Source organism: Coregonus lavaretus, assembly GCF_964263955.1.
Source record: "Coregonus lavaretus genome assembly, contig: HAP1_SCAFFOLD_316, whole genome shotgun sequence".
NCBI lineage: Eukaryota > Metazoa > Chordata > Actinopteri > Salmoniformes > Salmonidae > Coregonus > Coregonus lavaretus.
This window is the reverse complement of record NW_028156444.1, coordinates 496,607-510,484: the sequence shown is the minus strand read 5'-3', so window position 1 is coordinate 510,484 and position 13,878 is coordinate 496,607. Positions and strand designations below refer to the sequence as shown.

Below are 13,878 nucleotides of genomic sequence, written 5' to 3'. Positions count from 1 at the left end.
GATAGAGGTCGGGGGATTGTGCAGGCCAGGTCATCTGATGCAGCACTCCATCACTCTCCTTCTTGGTAAAATAGCCCTTACACTAGCCCTTACACAGCCTGGAGGTGTGTTGGGTCAATGTCCTGTTGAAAAACAAATGATAGTCCCACTAAGCCCAAACCAGATGGGATGGCGTATCACTGCAGAATGCTGTGGTAGCCATGCTGGTTAAGTGTGCCTTGAATTCTAAATGAATCACAGTGTCACCAGCAAAGCACCCCCACACCATAACACCACCTCCTCCATGCTTCACGATAGGAAATACACATGCAGAGATCATCCGTTCACCCACACCACGTCTCACAAAGACACGGCGGTTGGAACCAAAAATCTCTCCACCGGTCTAATGTCCATTGCTCGTGTTTCTTGGCCCAAGCAAGTATTTTCCTATTATTGGTGTCCTTTAGTAGTGGTTTCTTTGCAGCAACTCGACCATGAAGGCCTGATTCACACAGTCTCCTCTGAACAGTTGATGTTGAGATGTGTCTGTTACTTGAAATCTGTGAAGCATTTATTTGGGCTGCGATTTCTGAGGCTGGTAACTCTAATGAACTTATCCTCTGCAGCAGAGGTAACTCTCGGTCTTCCATTCCTGTGGCGGTCCTCATGACAGCCAGTTTCATCATAGCGCTTGATGGTTTTTGTGACTGAAATTGAAATGTTCCATATTGACTGCCCTTCATGTCTTAAAGTAATGATGGACGTTTCTCTTTGCTTATTTGAGCTGTTCTTGCCCTAATATGGACTTGGTCTTTTACCAAATAGGGCTATCTTCTGTATACCACCCCTACCTTGTCACAACACAACTGATTGGCTCAAACGCATTAAGGAAAGAAATTCCACAAATTAACTTTTAAGAAGACACACCTGTTAATTGAAATGCATTCCAGGTGACTACCTCATGAAGCTGGTTGAGAGAATGCCAAGAGTGTGCAAAGCTGTCATCAAGGCAAAGGGTGGCTATTTGAAGAATCTCAAATATATTTTGATTTGTTTAACACTTTTTTGGTTACTACATGATTCCATGTGTTATTTCATAGTTTTGATGTCTTCACTATTATTCTATAATGTCAAAAAAATTTAAAATAAAGAAAAACCCTTGAATGAGTAAGTGTGTCCAAACTTTTGACTGGTAGTGTATATTTTCTTTGCGGTTATACTTAAACATTTTTTTATAACAATCTACCACAGGCTGTATGGCAGTCGCAAGTAAAACAAACCTTCGCTCGACAGTGACCCAGGAATACCAGGACCCCCCCAAAATAAGACAACGCCATCTATACCAGTAGTGTTACTTTTATTCAAATTCAACTAGATTAAATCCTTCAGAACATATTTAATGATATGCTGCTTTTTAAAAATGAAACTAGGTGTAACACAGCATTGATTCATAAATATGTAGGAATGCACAACACAATGAAGCATATATATTGCTGGAATGCTTGATCAACTACGGCAGAAACCAAGTTGACTTATAGCACCAGGGTTGTTTAGGTGAACAGACACCTGGGGCGGTTGATTTGTGAGTTGCCCTTCATGCCCGCTCCCATACCCTATAATTCTGTATTTCTTTGTGACTCATTTGTATACAAGTAGGCCAGAAAAGACACATCCCTGATTGGCAGATGAGTGGCAACCCTGATTAGAAGCACCTGCTGCTCATCGTTTGTTCTTTAAAAATGCTGTTTTGAATTAAAAGAAAACTGTACCTACACACTGAAGGATGTAAAGCCGAAACGTCTGTGTACGCTATCCCTGATGCAGTGAAAATAATTTAGAACATCAAATAGTAAGCTTTATGTGAAAAAGATTTGAGTGCGAACCCATTACACCTTTTGTCAGTGGTAACCACTGTTCACATCAGAAGTGGTAAATGGGTGTTATTGAGGTATTCAACTGTTCCATTATCTTGCATTGTTCTCTGTACGTATTGTAAAAGAGGTATGTGGTTCTGTTGCTAAATCACACTTTAGTGCTACTTGTAACGGAAATGCATGCACAGTTAGGACGTTCTGCCCAGCACAACTCTCCAGACTCCAGTCCCTGTTTGAAAGCTGTGCTCTCTTCTTGCTGTGGGTCTTACAGGGTGTGTTTGTCAAACAGGTATTCTCCCATGGAGCCATGGGTCTCAGAGGAAGTGAGGCGGGTCAGGCTGCCCAGATGGTCGCCCAGCTTCTTGATGGTGTCGTGGCTGTCGGACAGGAAGTGCTGCTCTAGGAAGTCAGACAGCTAATGAGGAAGTAAATTAAAAGTAAGATTGTATTGTAATGCCCGGTTGCAACAGACACAGCACAGCATTGATATCATACTGGTAGATGCATCCTGCAGGTATTCCTTCAACATTCGATCTGTTCCTCCTTCTCCATATTTGATCTGTTCAAATCACTAACAGACCAACATAGCTGTTATGAGCTTCAGTTATACATAGCTATCATATACATCTGATCTAATAACACTGTAAACATCCATTAAAATATGCACAGCAGTTAATCACAATGGGATAATTATCATGGACTTACATGGGGGTCAGTGTGAGTATTGGCACCACGGTGCACCTCGAGGAGGGACGTGTTGAGGGTTTTCTGAAACTCCAGGGAGAAGGTGATGGCCGCCAGGCCACTTCGCCAGTCCTCCCTGCTGGGTTTCTGAAACAGAGAGACAGACAGCGCATTTCAAGGAATCAGTTTGAGCAAGGCAAGGCCCAGAACCGCTAATCTAGATCACAGAGTAGTTATTTGGGATGCATCAAGCAAAGTTATTTGTATATTAGTGATTCTTCACAGTTCTCCTGCAATGTAGTCAAACAGGCACAGTGACTTGGGTATCACAATTGCATGTAGGGCCCTGACAAATCCGCGTTGAGGAACACGCTGACGAAATAACGGAATCCAAACATTAAAACAGAATACAGTCAATGCATTCTAGCACCTTCCACATTCCATTCCACTTCATAAGAGGTTTTAAAAATAGGTTATATTTGACTCAACATTCCATTACATACATTAAGGCATTGTTGGCAGAATAGATGGATGCAGCTCAATACATTTCTTGATAGTCCCAAAAATATTGCTATCAGGTTGTAAATCCCAGCTGGCCTGGTACCTTGTTTGCTGCCTCCATTTGGGATGCACTGATCAACAGGACTAAAGTTCCCAAAATGTAAGAGGACTCCTGTGGTATTGACATACATGCAGAAATCCAGTCGCTGCACAGCTATTTTCAGGTCTCTCCAGAGATGTTCGATCAGGTTCAAGTCCGGGCTCTGGCTGGGCCACTCAAGGACATTCAGAGACTTGTCCCGAAGCCACTCCTGTGTTGTCTTGGCTGTGTGCTTAGGGTCATTGTCCTGTTAGAAGGTGAACCTTTGCCCCAGTCTGAGGTCCTGAGCGCTCTTGAGCAGGTTTTCATCAAGGATCTCTCTGTACTTTGCTCGGTTAATCTTTCCCTAGATCCTGACTAGTCTCCCAGTCCCTGCTGCTGAAAAACATCCCCACAACATGATTCTGCCACCACCATGCTTCACCGTAGGGATGGTGCCAGGTTTCCTCCAGATGTGACGCTTTGCATTCAGGCCAAAGAGTTCAATCTTGGTTTCATCAGACCAAAGAATCTTGTTTCTCATGGTCTGAGAGTCCTTTAGCTGCCTTTTGGCAAACTCCAAGTGGGCTGTCATGTGCCTTTTACTGAGGAGTGGCTTCCGTCTGGCCAATCTACCATAAAGGCCTGATTGGTAAAATGCTGCAAAGATGGTTGTCCTTTTGAAAGATTCTCCCATCGCCACAGAGGAACCCTGGAGCTCTGTCAGTGACCATCGGGTTCTTGGTCACCTCCCTGACCAAGGCCCTTCTCCCCCGATTGCTCAGTTTGGCCGGGCGGACAGCTATAGGAAGAGTCTTGGTGGTTCAAACTTCTTCCATTTAAGAATGATGGAGGCCACTGTGTTCTTGGGGACCTTCAATGCTGCAGAAATGTTTTGAAACCCTTCCCCAGATCTGTGCCTCGACAAAATCCTGTCTCGGAGCTCTACGGACAATTCCTTCGACCTCATGGTTTGGTTTTTGTTCTGACATGTACTGTCAACTGTGGGACCTGATATAGACAGGTGTGTGCCTTTCCAAATCATGTCCAATCAATTTAATTTACCACAGGTGGACTTCAAGTTGTAGAAACATCTCAAGGATGATAATTGGAAACAGGATGCACCTGAACTACATTTCGAGTCTCATAGCAAAGGGTCTGAATAATTATGTTAATAAGGTATTTATTTATTTTTATACATTTGCACACATTTCTAAAAAACGGTTTTGGCTTTGTCATTATGGGGTATTGTGTGTAGATTGAGGACATTTTGATTGAATCCATTTTAGAATAAGGCTTTAACGTAACAAAATGTGGAAAAAGGGAAGGGGTCTGAATACTTTCCGAATGCACTGTAAATGGAAAAATACACGTTTTAAAATGTAGACCAATCGATTGGTCGAAAGAACAGACTACTTTCGTACAACCAATATATTTTTGGGTCAGGGAAAGCCCTACAGAGAAGTAACACTAAGCTAGCTAGGATAACATTAGATATTTGCATGTTATGTACTGGACGAGGGCTAGCAAGCGGTTTTCAAAACAACGGGATTACCAACTTGAGCAATAAGATCTCAGCTTGCTAGATAGCAAAGCCAACCAAATATACACCTTAGCAAACAATCATTTTGTAAACTAATGTTAGCTTCAACTAACATGACAAGTACATAGACCTATTTCTTTGTAAAACAATGTTAGACAAAGTCTATGATATTAGCCAGAAGGCTCTGCTGCTAGCTAGCTAACCAGTCAAGTCTTTTGAAGAAGCTAGCTATCTAGCATCATCTTTGTAGTGGTTATAATATATGCTGAAACACTAGTTTTAAAATTTCTAAATTTTCACAAGAGCATTGCTGTAGCGTTTAAATTCTGTGAATGCCATTTAGTAATTTTAACGAATTCTATCCATATTTAACGAGATCTCCCTGTTGGCAATGCCTGACAACGCACTGGAAATGGCTCCCCTGATAAGAAGAGGGCTTGGAACATTAGAGCGTGAAATTTGCATTGAGGGATCTCGACAATATTCAAAAATGTATTGAACTTAGTAGGAAATCAACTAAATGTATATATAATAAATCATGAAATTTGCCCAAGTTAACCCTATCAGTCCCTAGACCGCAGCAAAATTGGCTTTTGATTTATCTGACTTTCATTTATTTGCATGTCCAGCCCTTATATATTTTTTATTTTACCTTTATTTAACTAGGCAAGTCAGTTAAGAAAAAAGTATTATTTACAATGACGGCCTACACCGGCCAAACCCGGACGACGCTGGCCAATTGTGCGCCGCCCTATGGGACTCCCAATCACGGCCGGTTGTGATACAGCCTGGAATCGAACCAGGGGGTCTGTAGTGACGCCTCAAGCACCGAGATGCAGTGCCTTAGACCACTGCGCCACTCGGGAGCCTCACAATGAAGTGTTTTAACATTTATTTTCAGGACAACCTGGGCTACAAGTAGAACACAAAACAATGACAAACATTTGCATTCATGAGTTTTAATTGACAAATGTCAATTTAAAAAAACAAGGTCCGCCAAAGCAAAAACACGAAAAAAATGAATTTATTTGAGTGCTGTATGTATTGAAATTGTTTGCTCACTGGAAAATGAATATCCAACTAGTCAGTGACAACTGTGTGGAGTTTGTGACAGCAACTAAGTGAGCTTATTACAGTATTATAGACACTATGTCCTTGGATTTCCTATGATCTTCTAACGTTTCTTGTGTAGCTTGTGAACGTCAGAGCAAAACATGTTACATGTGCGTGTTTGTGACAGTCTCAGTTTTTCATAGATAGCTACAAACTACTAAAAGAATAAACCATTCGGACTCTGTAGACGTTTTTGTAAAAATACCTGGCCCTGGGCCCCTTCGGGATCCACCCTTGTTTTACAAACACCGCTCTAGCTCAGCCCCCGTTATTTACACGAACTAATGGTTGGTACCAATGGATGCAGAAGATGTTTAAAAGGGGTTAGAAGTCAAAATCGTGCCAGTGTCACGGTGGGACTCATTTGGTTAATAAGACATGAACAGAAAGCATGTGATTCTGTGTGTTGTGTGCGGTGCGAGCATATGCCTAGTCTACGCTTTTCATAGCCATTAGCGATAACGCTAATTGTCTGCTGGTGGATGGAAAGGCTTTCCCAAAAACCTTATCAATTAAATGTTAACTACAAAGTTGCCAATGCCTACCTGGCAGAAGGATATCATGATTATTTTCATTAATCCCGTGGCCATTTGTTCTGCAAACCCTGCAATCACATGAGCACTACAGAAACACTGGTAACCAAACAATGGTCTCTGGCTGGTGGGCATTGCATTTACGTCATTTAGCAGACGCTCTTATCCAGAGCGACTTACAAATTGGTGCATTCACCTTATAGCCAGTGGGATAACCACTTTACAAAATGTTTTTTTTTTGTGATTTTTTTGGGGGGGGGGGGTAGAAGGATTACTTTATCCTATCCCAGGTATTCCTTAAAGAGGTGGGGTTTCAAGTGTCTCCGGAAGGTGGTGAGTGACTCCGCTGTCCTAGCGTCGTGAGGGAGCTTGTTCCACCATTGGGGTGCCAGAGCAAGGCCAATGCCTACCTGGGTAACTACATTTCTTACATTTTTCTCAGATCTCAAAAGTGGTCTCTTGATGTGATTTAAGCATTGTTGTAGACTTAGAAAAACAACAAAACTGGATGTTCTATAAAACATTTTTTGATTTTGAGATCAAACTTGAAAACAAAAATTGAAAAAATGGTCCTGGGAAAACAAAAATGGAGAAAAGCGGAATTTGGGAAAAAACTGAATCAGGCCAAACATTTAACTGATTTTTTAGGGCCCTATACATGGGTAAATTATGATAGTGAGGGAGAGGGCAATTCCAGGACAGTAAATTCAGCTGCCAGTCTCAGGTACAAAGGCCTTAAAAGCAAAATAGGAGTGAGCATGTTTTGTAGTTAACCGGGGAGAAATAGTGACTTACAGCGATGGTCTGAAGGAGAACGCGACCACCTCTCATATTCTGGTATTCCAGCAATTTCTCTGCTTGCACCCTCTCCTTCACAGAGCACTCCAGGAAAAAACTAGAGAAGTTGGGCAAAGCCACGTCGTCCCTGTCGAAATACATCCCCTAGGAGAGAACAGAGAAATAAAACATGAAATACACATTGGATAAAAACAGGTCAGTAACATCAACAGATCACATGTTTTTATAACATGCAGGAGCACAGAGGAGAAAATAGCCAGTGACATCAATAAGGGATCATCGCTTTCACCTGGATTCACCTGGTCAGTCTGTCATGGAAAGAGCAGGTGTTCTTAATATTTTGTATATACATATTATATAGATCATACCAGGGAGAGGTATGTGTAGGATGCAGTCAGCTTGATGTTCACCAGCTTGTTGATGTTCACCTCACTCTCTGGGTGGAAGTTGTGATTTACCTGCGACTGCATCTCTGAAATGGCAAAATAGACATGAAATTAACTAAAAGATAAATAGGTCACTGGTATGAAATATATATTGACTAATTTAATAAACCATATGTTCACCCACACCATTACTAGTAACTAGCAACTTTCTTTTCTGCAATGAAACAAAGGCATCGATTTTAAATAATAAGCGTAGTCTTTGGAGTTATGAAATCATAGCTAATATAACTCATGTCTACATGAAGCGGAGTCCGTGCAGCTGTATGTATAGCCTACTCATTGTAAATGTTGCAATTACACTAGGCAGCCCTAGTATTTATATATCATATCAGGGTTTCCGGCAGCATTTTAATTTAATGGGCATTTGAGGAATTTACTGGACCCATAACCCAATTAGGGTCGCACCCACGGTGCTCAGAATGACAGAAATCACATTTACATTATGGTTATTCATCTTAACAGAACATGCAACTCAAGGATGCAACGGTGTGTGTCCTTCTTACCGAATTCCGATGCGCACTTTGACGATAGAATAACTGCCACATTTACTTTTCCTCAGCCAACAAGACGAGTAACGAACAGCAAAATCACTAGCCTATGTCAATCTAATATCCCCTATAGTAGAAAAGTTGACATTCTATTGGTCAGCTTGTCGTTTTGTGCGAGAAAGAAATGGCCTATTCCAAACAGACTCTGGGACAGTTGTGGGACGATAAAAGCAATAAGGCTGATGCAATAGATCAGAACGATTAGCTTAAAATGTTGATAAATTTATTTATTCACGTTATAAGCGCATCAATGAGCACAGGCAGTAGGCTACGTGCAACTGTTTGTTCCATAATACAATTGGCGGGAAAACACCGGGCAAAAGCGCACCAACACATTGTCAAAAGCGCACCGCACTGCAAGCGGTTTCATGTGACAGAGATGAAAATATCCGTTAGAAATTTTGAAAGAGGGGAGATCTAAAGATGCAACAACTAGCGTGGGTTGCTAATATGACTATTACATACACTTGAATGGGAAGCACACTTCAATTACCAGTTGAGAAATAAATAGTAGGCCTAGCCCTTTTTAATTGTTGCCATCAAAACTGTTTTTAACCTCTTATGGATCTGACCCTTTTCTTTTTCAATTTGCCTAAAATGACATACCCAAATCTAACTGCCTGTAGCTCAGGACCTGAAGCAAGGATATCCATATTCTTGATACCATTTGAAAGGAAACACTTTGAAGTTTGTGGAAATGTGAAACTAATGTAGGAGAATATAACACATTAGATCTGGTAAAAGAAAAAAGTGTTTTCTATTTATTTTTTTGTTCCGTCATCTTTGAAATGCAAGAGAAAGGCCACAATATAATATTGCAGTTTAGGCGGAATTTAGATTTTGGCCACTAGATGGCAGCAGTGTGTGTGCAAAGTTTCAGATTGATTCAGTGAACCATTGCAATACTGGACTATTTTGTATCAAGTCTGCCAAAATGTGCAGAATTGGTCAAATTATACATTCATGTACACAACTATAGAGAACATAGAAAAGTGATATGGTAATAGAAAATGTACGTTTACACACTACCAGGAATGTCATACATGATGGATCATTAGCTTATACACTAACTTTCACACATCTAGATGGCCGTGCAGGGTGGGTGGGGAACCAGAGACAGCAGGGGTTCAACTGTACAACCCAGTTCCTACATTTGAATATAAAAATTGATTTTATCCAACAAAACTATGCTACATTTTATCTCTGGTGGTCCTCTGTAGCTCAGCTGGTAGAGCACGGTGCTTGTAACGCCAAGGTAGTGGGTTCGATCCCCGGGACCACCCATACACAAAAATGTATGCACGCATGACTGTAAGTCGCTTTGGATAAAAGCGTCTGCTAAATGGCATATAATAATGATAATCTCTGGGACCCTTAGGATGACAAATCAGAGCAAGATTGCTGAATGTAAGTACATTATTTACCTTCAGAGGTGAATGTATCAAACCAGTTGCCGTTAGAATTAAATAGAAATTAAACTAAAAATGACTTATGAATTCATTTTTAGAAACACGAGTTTGGCCAGTCTGTGGCTTCAGGCTCATGCAATGGTGCCTTGAGAGCAGGCCCGCAGCGGAGAATATCCTCGCCACACTTGCAGAGCCACTGGGAATGCTAAACACCCTTTTGGCCACTATTGCCAGGCTGGGCAGAGATGTAGAGTTGTTTTTTTATTTTTAGGTAGGCCTAAAAGGTTTTTAGGCTAAATAACCCAATCAAAACAGAAAGCTCCTTGAACGTGGGAATATGCCAGGCCAATTGGGCCAAAATCAATGATGGCCTATTGTATAGATAGAACAAAAATGAATGAAACGTTAAGAGCTCTGATTAATTTGTCTATAAATAATTTGCTACAATGACACACTTAGTTATCTACCCACCTCATTCCTTTATTTTAGCATGTGCATGTAGTAAGTACACCATCATGCTTTTGGGATACATGTCTTTTCACATTCCACAATGATTTTTTAGTTGTGGACACTAGATCACTGCACTACCTCTCTTGGTCCTCATCTTTGTAAGTCACCTTGATTTTGCACCTGTGTGTTTTATCAGTTTCTTTATGAAAACATTTAGCGAACTCCATGACAGTAGCTAAAGCAAGGGGCTATAGCAGCACACAAGTAGACTACAAATGCATGCTGGGCCGGGCATGCCCTGAGCCATGAAGTGAGCGCTACTGGAGCGAAATTGGAAAGGGTGAGAAGACCGACGTTCCAGCCTTTGGGAATCTCGCTCCGTGCTACAGTGAAATTGGGCACGCTCCGCTCCAGCTTCGCTCACATACTCTGATAGGTGGATCGCGGTCCGTATTCTGACCCAGAACGGACCGCGGGTCCAGATAAAAAAAAAGGAACAAAATGTTTTTTTTGGGGGGGGGTTACTCAAGTATATCAATACACAAGACATGGCAGGAAATGTGCTTTAAAGTTGCTAAATGTTCTCTCAGCCCCATGGCAAAATGTGAAACTGCTGGAAATTAGTTTTGAAACTGCATCAAAATAAAATCAGCCAACAAGATGTGTTAATAGTGAACAGTTTGGGGTCGCATTGTTGCGAGGTGGGGGTTTCTTACTACACTGATAAATTAAAATATCCATCTGGACCTTTGCCATCTAGCTAACCCAAAGGCCGGCAGATGGCCACATTGAGTCGTTTCATCTTACCGTCCACAGAGAATGCATGCAGCTAGCTATACATGTATCAACGTGGACCGGTTCGTATTGAAAAAGCATTCTCCATTCAGGCTGCAAATCCGACGATTTCCTCGTTAATGGCGAGAAGGCAGAAAAAAAGCGGGAAATAAGCCTACCATTCCACCACCATGGATAATGGGTTATGCCTAGGAATGCTAGTACCGGATGTTGCTATTACGTTCAGCCAATCAGGTTGCAGGAACCTGTTTACCCCAGGCTGAATGTGGGGCGCAAAATCAGGATTTAGCATGGTGGTGGAAAATCGTGTTTAGCAAAGAAAATACGCATATTTCCCGCATTCTTGCCATTAAATCGAGTTAAGGAGGAAGTCGACGCATTTGCAGTCTCTATGGAGAACGAAAACCGGTACACGGGGGATGTGAGTGTATAGCCGGCTGCATCTATTCCCTTTGGACGGTTAGATTAAACGTCTCGATATCTGCCGGCCTTTGGGCTACCACTTAGCTAGGATAAGAGTGACCGGGCCTTCTAAAATAGTACTTAAGTACCCCTGGTCTAACATATCTCGAATCCTGGACTTAACAAATAAAGGCATGCCCATACATTGCAAAGTTTGGCAGGTTGGCACTTGCCAAGCAGTCTAAGTAATGCGCGACAGTGAGTGTAGTGACCTACAGTACAGTAACGGTAGCTCGCTAACAGACAAAAACGAGGAATGCAGATCAAGACAAACTAGCTTTCTAACTGGCTAGGTCACCAACACGGGTGTACTTCTCTGATAAGGAACGTTAAAGATAGTCGTTAGCTACCTAGCTAGCTTGTTGGTGTTACCCAAATCAATATTAGCTATCCACAGTAAACAACTTAAATAATGTCTCACAGCTAACGTTAGCTTGTAAACCTCCAGCTAATTGCATTGACGTATCAAATACTGAAGTACCAGAATGTTGTACTTACTTTCTCCCTTTTGTTTCTAATCACTACCAGAGCAGCTAGTTAGTTGACCTGAGAAACAGCGCTTTCCTCTTCGATTAGGTTTTACGGCGGTTGGCATCCAATAAATGTTGCATTACCGCCACCTACTAGACTGGAGTATAACTCCCTTATACTTTGCTTAATTTTTTTTATTTTAAATACCATACCATCTAACACTACACTAAAAAAAAGAAGAAATAACTATAATAATAATAATAACTACCATACTCCACTATTTATTCCTACTTCATGCCAACAGCCTTACTGGGCTATCAGTTACTTGTCAACAACACTTAAGATGTACTTCTGGGTCACATTATGTCATACATTTTCCTAATAAAAGTCATTAACCTGTATTTATTAATGATGTATGAAAAATAATTGTCTAAACATGAACAATTATTCATATTTTTTCATATTTAGGTGACATTTGCATAAATGTTTGGTTTTAAAACATGTTCCGAGGTCAAATAAATGCCCCCAATGCAAATCACTGTATATCAGTGGAGGCTGCTGGCGGGAGGACTGCTCATAATATAGGCTGGAACAGAGTGTTCTGTCTGGAAAGAACACTCCGTTCCAGCCATTATTATGAGCCGTCCTCCCCTCAGCAGCCTCCACTGCTGTATTGCCATTACATATTGGCTTATAGAGAAAAAACTATTATTTGTGCCAATGTAAAAGTGGGCTGGAGTGTACTCGGTAAGGTCTGTAGAATCTATATATGGTGTCATTTCATGGGGCTCTGAATAATATGGAGTGTTGCTGGCCTGGTCAAACAGCTTAAAAATGGGTGCCTGGACACTATATGGTACAAATATAGCACTGTACAGGAAAAACAATCCATTGTGTGTATATAAAACCTGTGTCCAGTCTACTCACTTGAGTCCCTAGAATACAAAACAGATATGTTTGAACAAAAAGCTAGGTCATAAGAAGTGTTGCTGGACTTTTACTGTGTTCAAACAACTTAAAGTGAGGTGCCTGGACACTACAGTGCCTTCAGAAGGTATTCATACCCCTTGACTTATTCAACATTTTGTTGTGTTACAGCCTGAATTCAAAATGGATTAAATAAATAAAAAATTCACCCATCTACACACAATACCCCATAATGAAAAAATGGAAACATATTTTTATACATTTTTGTAAATGTATTGAAAATGAAATACAGAAATATCTACCAGTCAAAAGTTTTGACATACTTACTCATTCAAGGGTTTTTCTTTATTTTTACTATTTTTTACATTGTAGAATAATAGTAAAAACATCAAAACTATTAAATAACACACATGGAATCATGTAGTAACCAAAAACTTGTTAAACAAATCAAAATATATTTTAAATTTGAGATTCTTCAAATAGCCACCCTTTGACTTGATGACAGCTTTGCACACTCTTGGCATTCTCTCAACCAGCTTCATGAGGTAGTCACCTGGAATGCTTTTCAATTAACAGGTGTGCCTTCTTAAAAGTTAATTTGTGGAATTTATTTCCTTCTTAATGCGTTTGAGCCAATCAGTTGTGTTGTGACAAGGTAGGGGGGTATACAGAAGATAGCCCTATTTGGTAAAAGACCAAGTCCATATTATGGCAAGAACAGCTCAAATAAGCAAAGAGAAACGACAGTCCATCATTACTTTAAGACATGAAGGTCAGTCAATATGCAGTCGCAAAAACCATCAAGCGCTATGATGAAACTGGCTCTCATGAGGACCGCCACAGGAATGGAAGACCCAGAGTTACCTCTGCTGCAGAGGACAAGTTCATTAGAGTCATCAGCCTCAGAAATTGCAGGCCAAATAAATGCTTCACAGAGTTCAAGTAACAGACACATCTCAACATCAACTGTTCAGAGGGGACTGTGTGAATCAGGTCTTCATGGTCGAATTGCTGCAAAGAAACCACTACTAAAGGACACCAATATGAAGAAGAGACCTGCTTTGGCCAAGGAACACGACCAATGGACATTAGATCGGTGGAAATGTGTCCTTTGGTCTGGAGTCCAAATTTGAGATTTTTGGTTCAAACCGCTGTGTCTTTGTGAGATGCGGTGTGGGTGAACGGATGATCTCCGCATGTGTAGTTCCCACCGTAAAGCATGGAGGAGGAGGCGTTATGGTGTGGGGGTGCTTTGCTGGTGTCACT

At 41.1% G+C, this 13,878-nt stretch overlaps 1 protein-coding gene across 1 annotated transcript; it reads right to left on the bottom strand.

Moving 5' to 3' along the window:
- Window positions 1–1,319: 1,319 nt before the first annotated feature.
- On the bottom strand, window positions 1,320–11,800 carry LOC311126324 (ferritin, lower subunit-like). The gene is made up of 5 exons (XM_084200332.1): window positions 11,713–11,800; window positions 7,473–7,576; window positions 7,102–7,248; window positions 2,559–2,684; window positions 1,320–2,268 (listed from the first exon to the last, which is right to left on the bottom strand). The coding sequence occupies exons 2-5, from the start codon at window positions 7,572–7,574 to the stop codon at window positions 2,119–2,121; spliced, it is 525 nt and encodes a 174-aa protein (XP_084056458.1). The 5' UTR covers window positions 7,575–7,576; window positions 11,713–11,800; the 3' UTR covers window positions 1,320–2,118.
- Between the last annotated feature and the right edge of the window lie 2,078 nt (window positions 11,801–13,878).

Excerpts from the sequence above, each read along its gene's own strand:
- LOC311126324 (XM_084200332.1), bottom strand. The coding sequence starts at position 7,574 with ATGCAGTCGCAGGTAAATCACAACTTCCACCCAGAGAGTGAGGTGAAC. Across the intron at positions 7,249-7,472 it reads CCTACACATACCTCTCCCTG|GGGATGTATTTCGACAGGGA; the intron begins GTATGATCTATA and ends GTTCTCTCCTAG. Across the intron at positions 2,685-7,101 it reads TTCTCCTTCAGACCATCGCT|AAACCCAGCAGGGAGGACTG; the intron begins GTAAGTCACTAT and ends TCTCTGTTTCAG.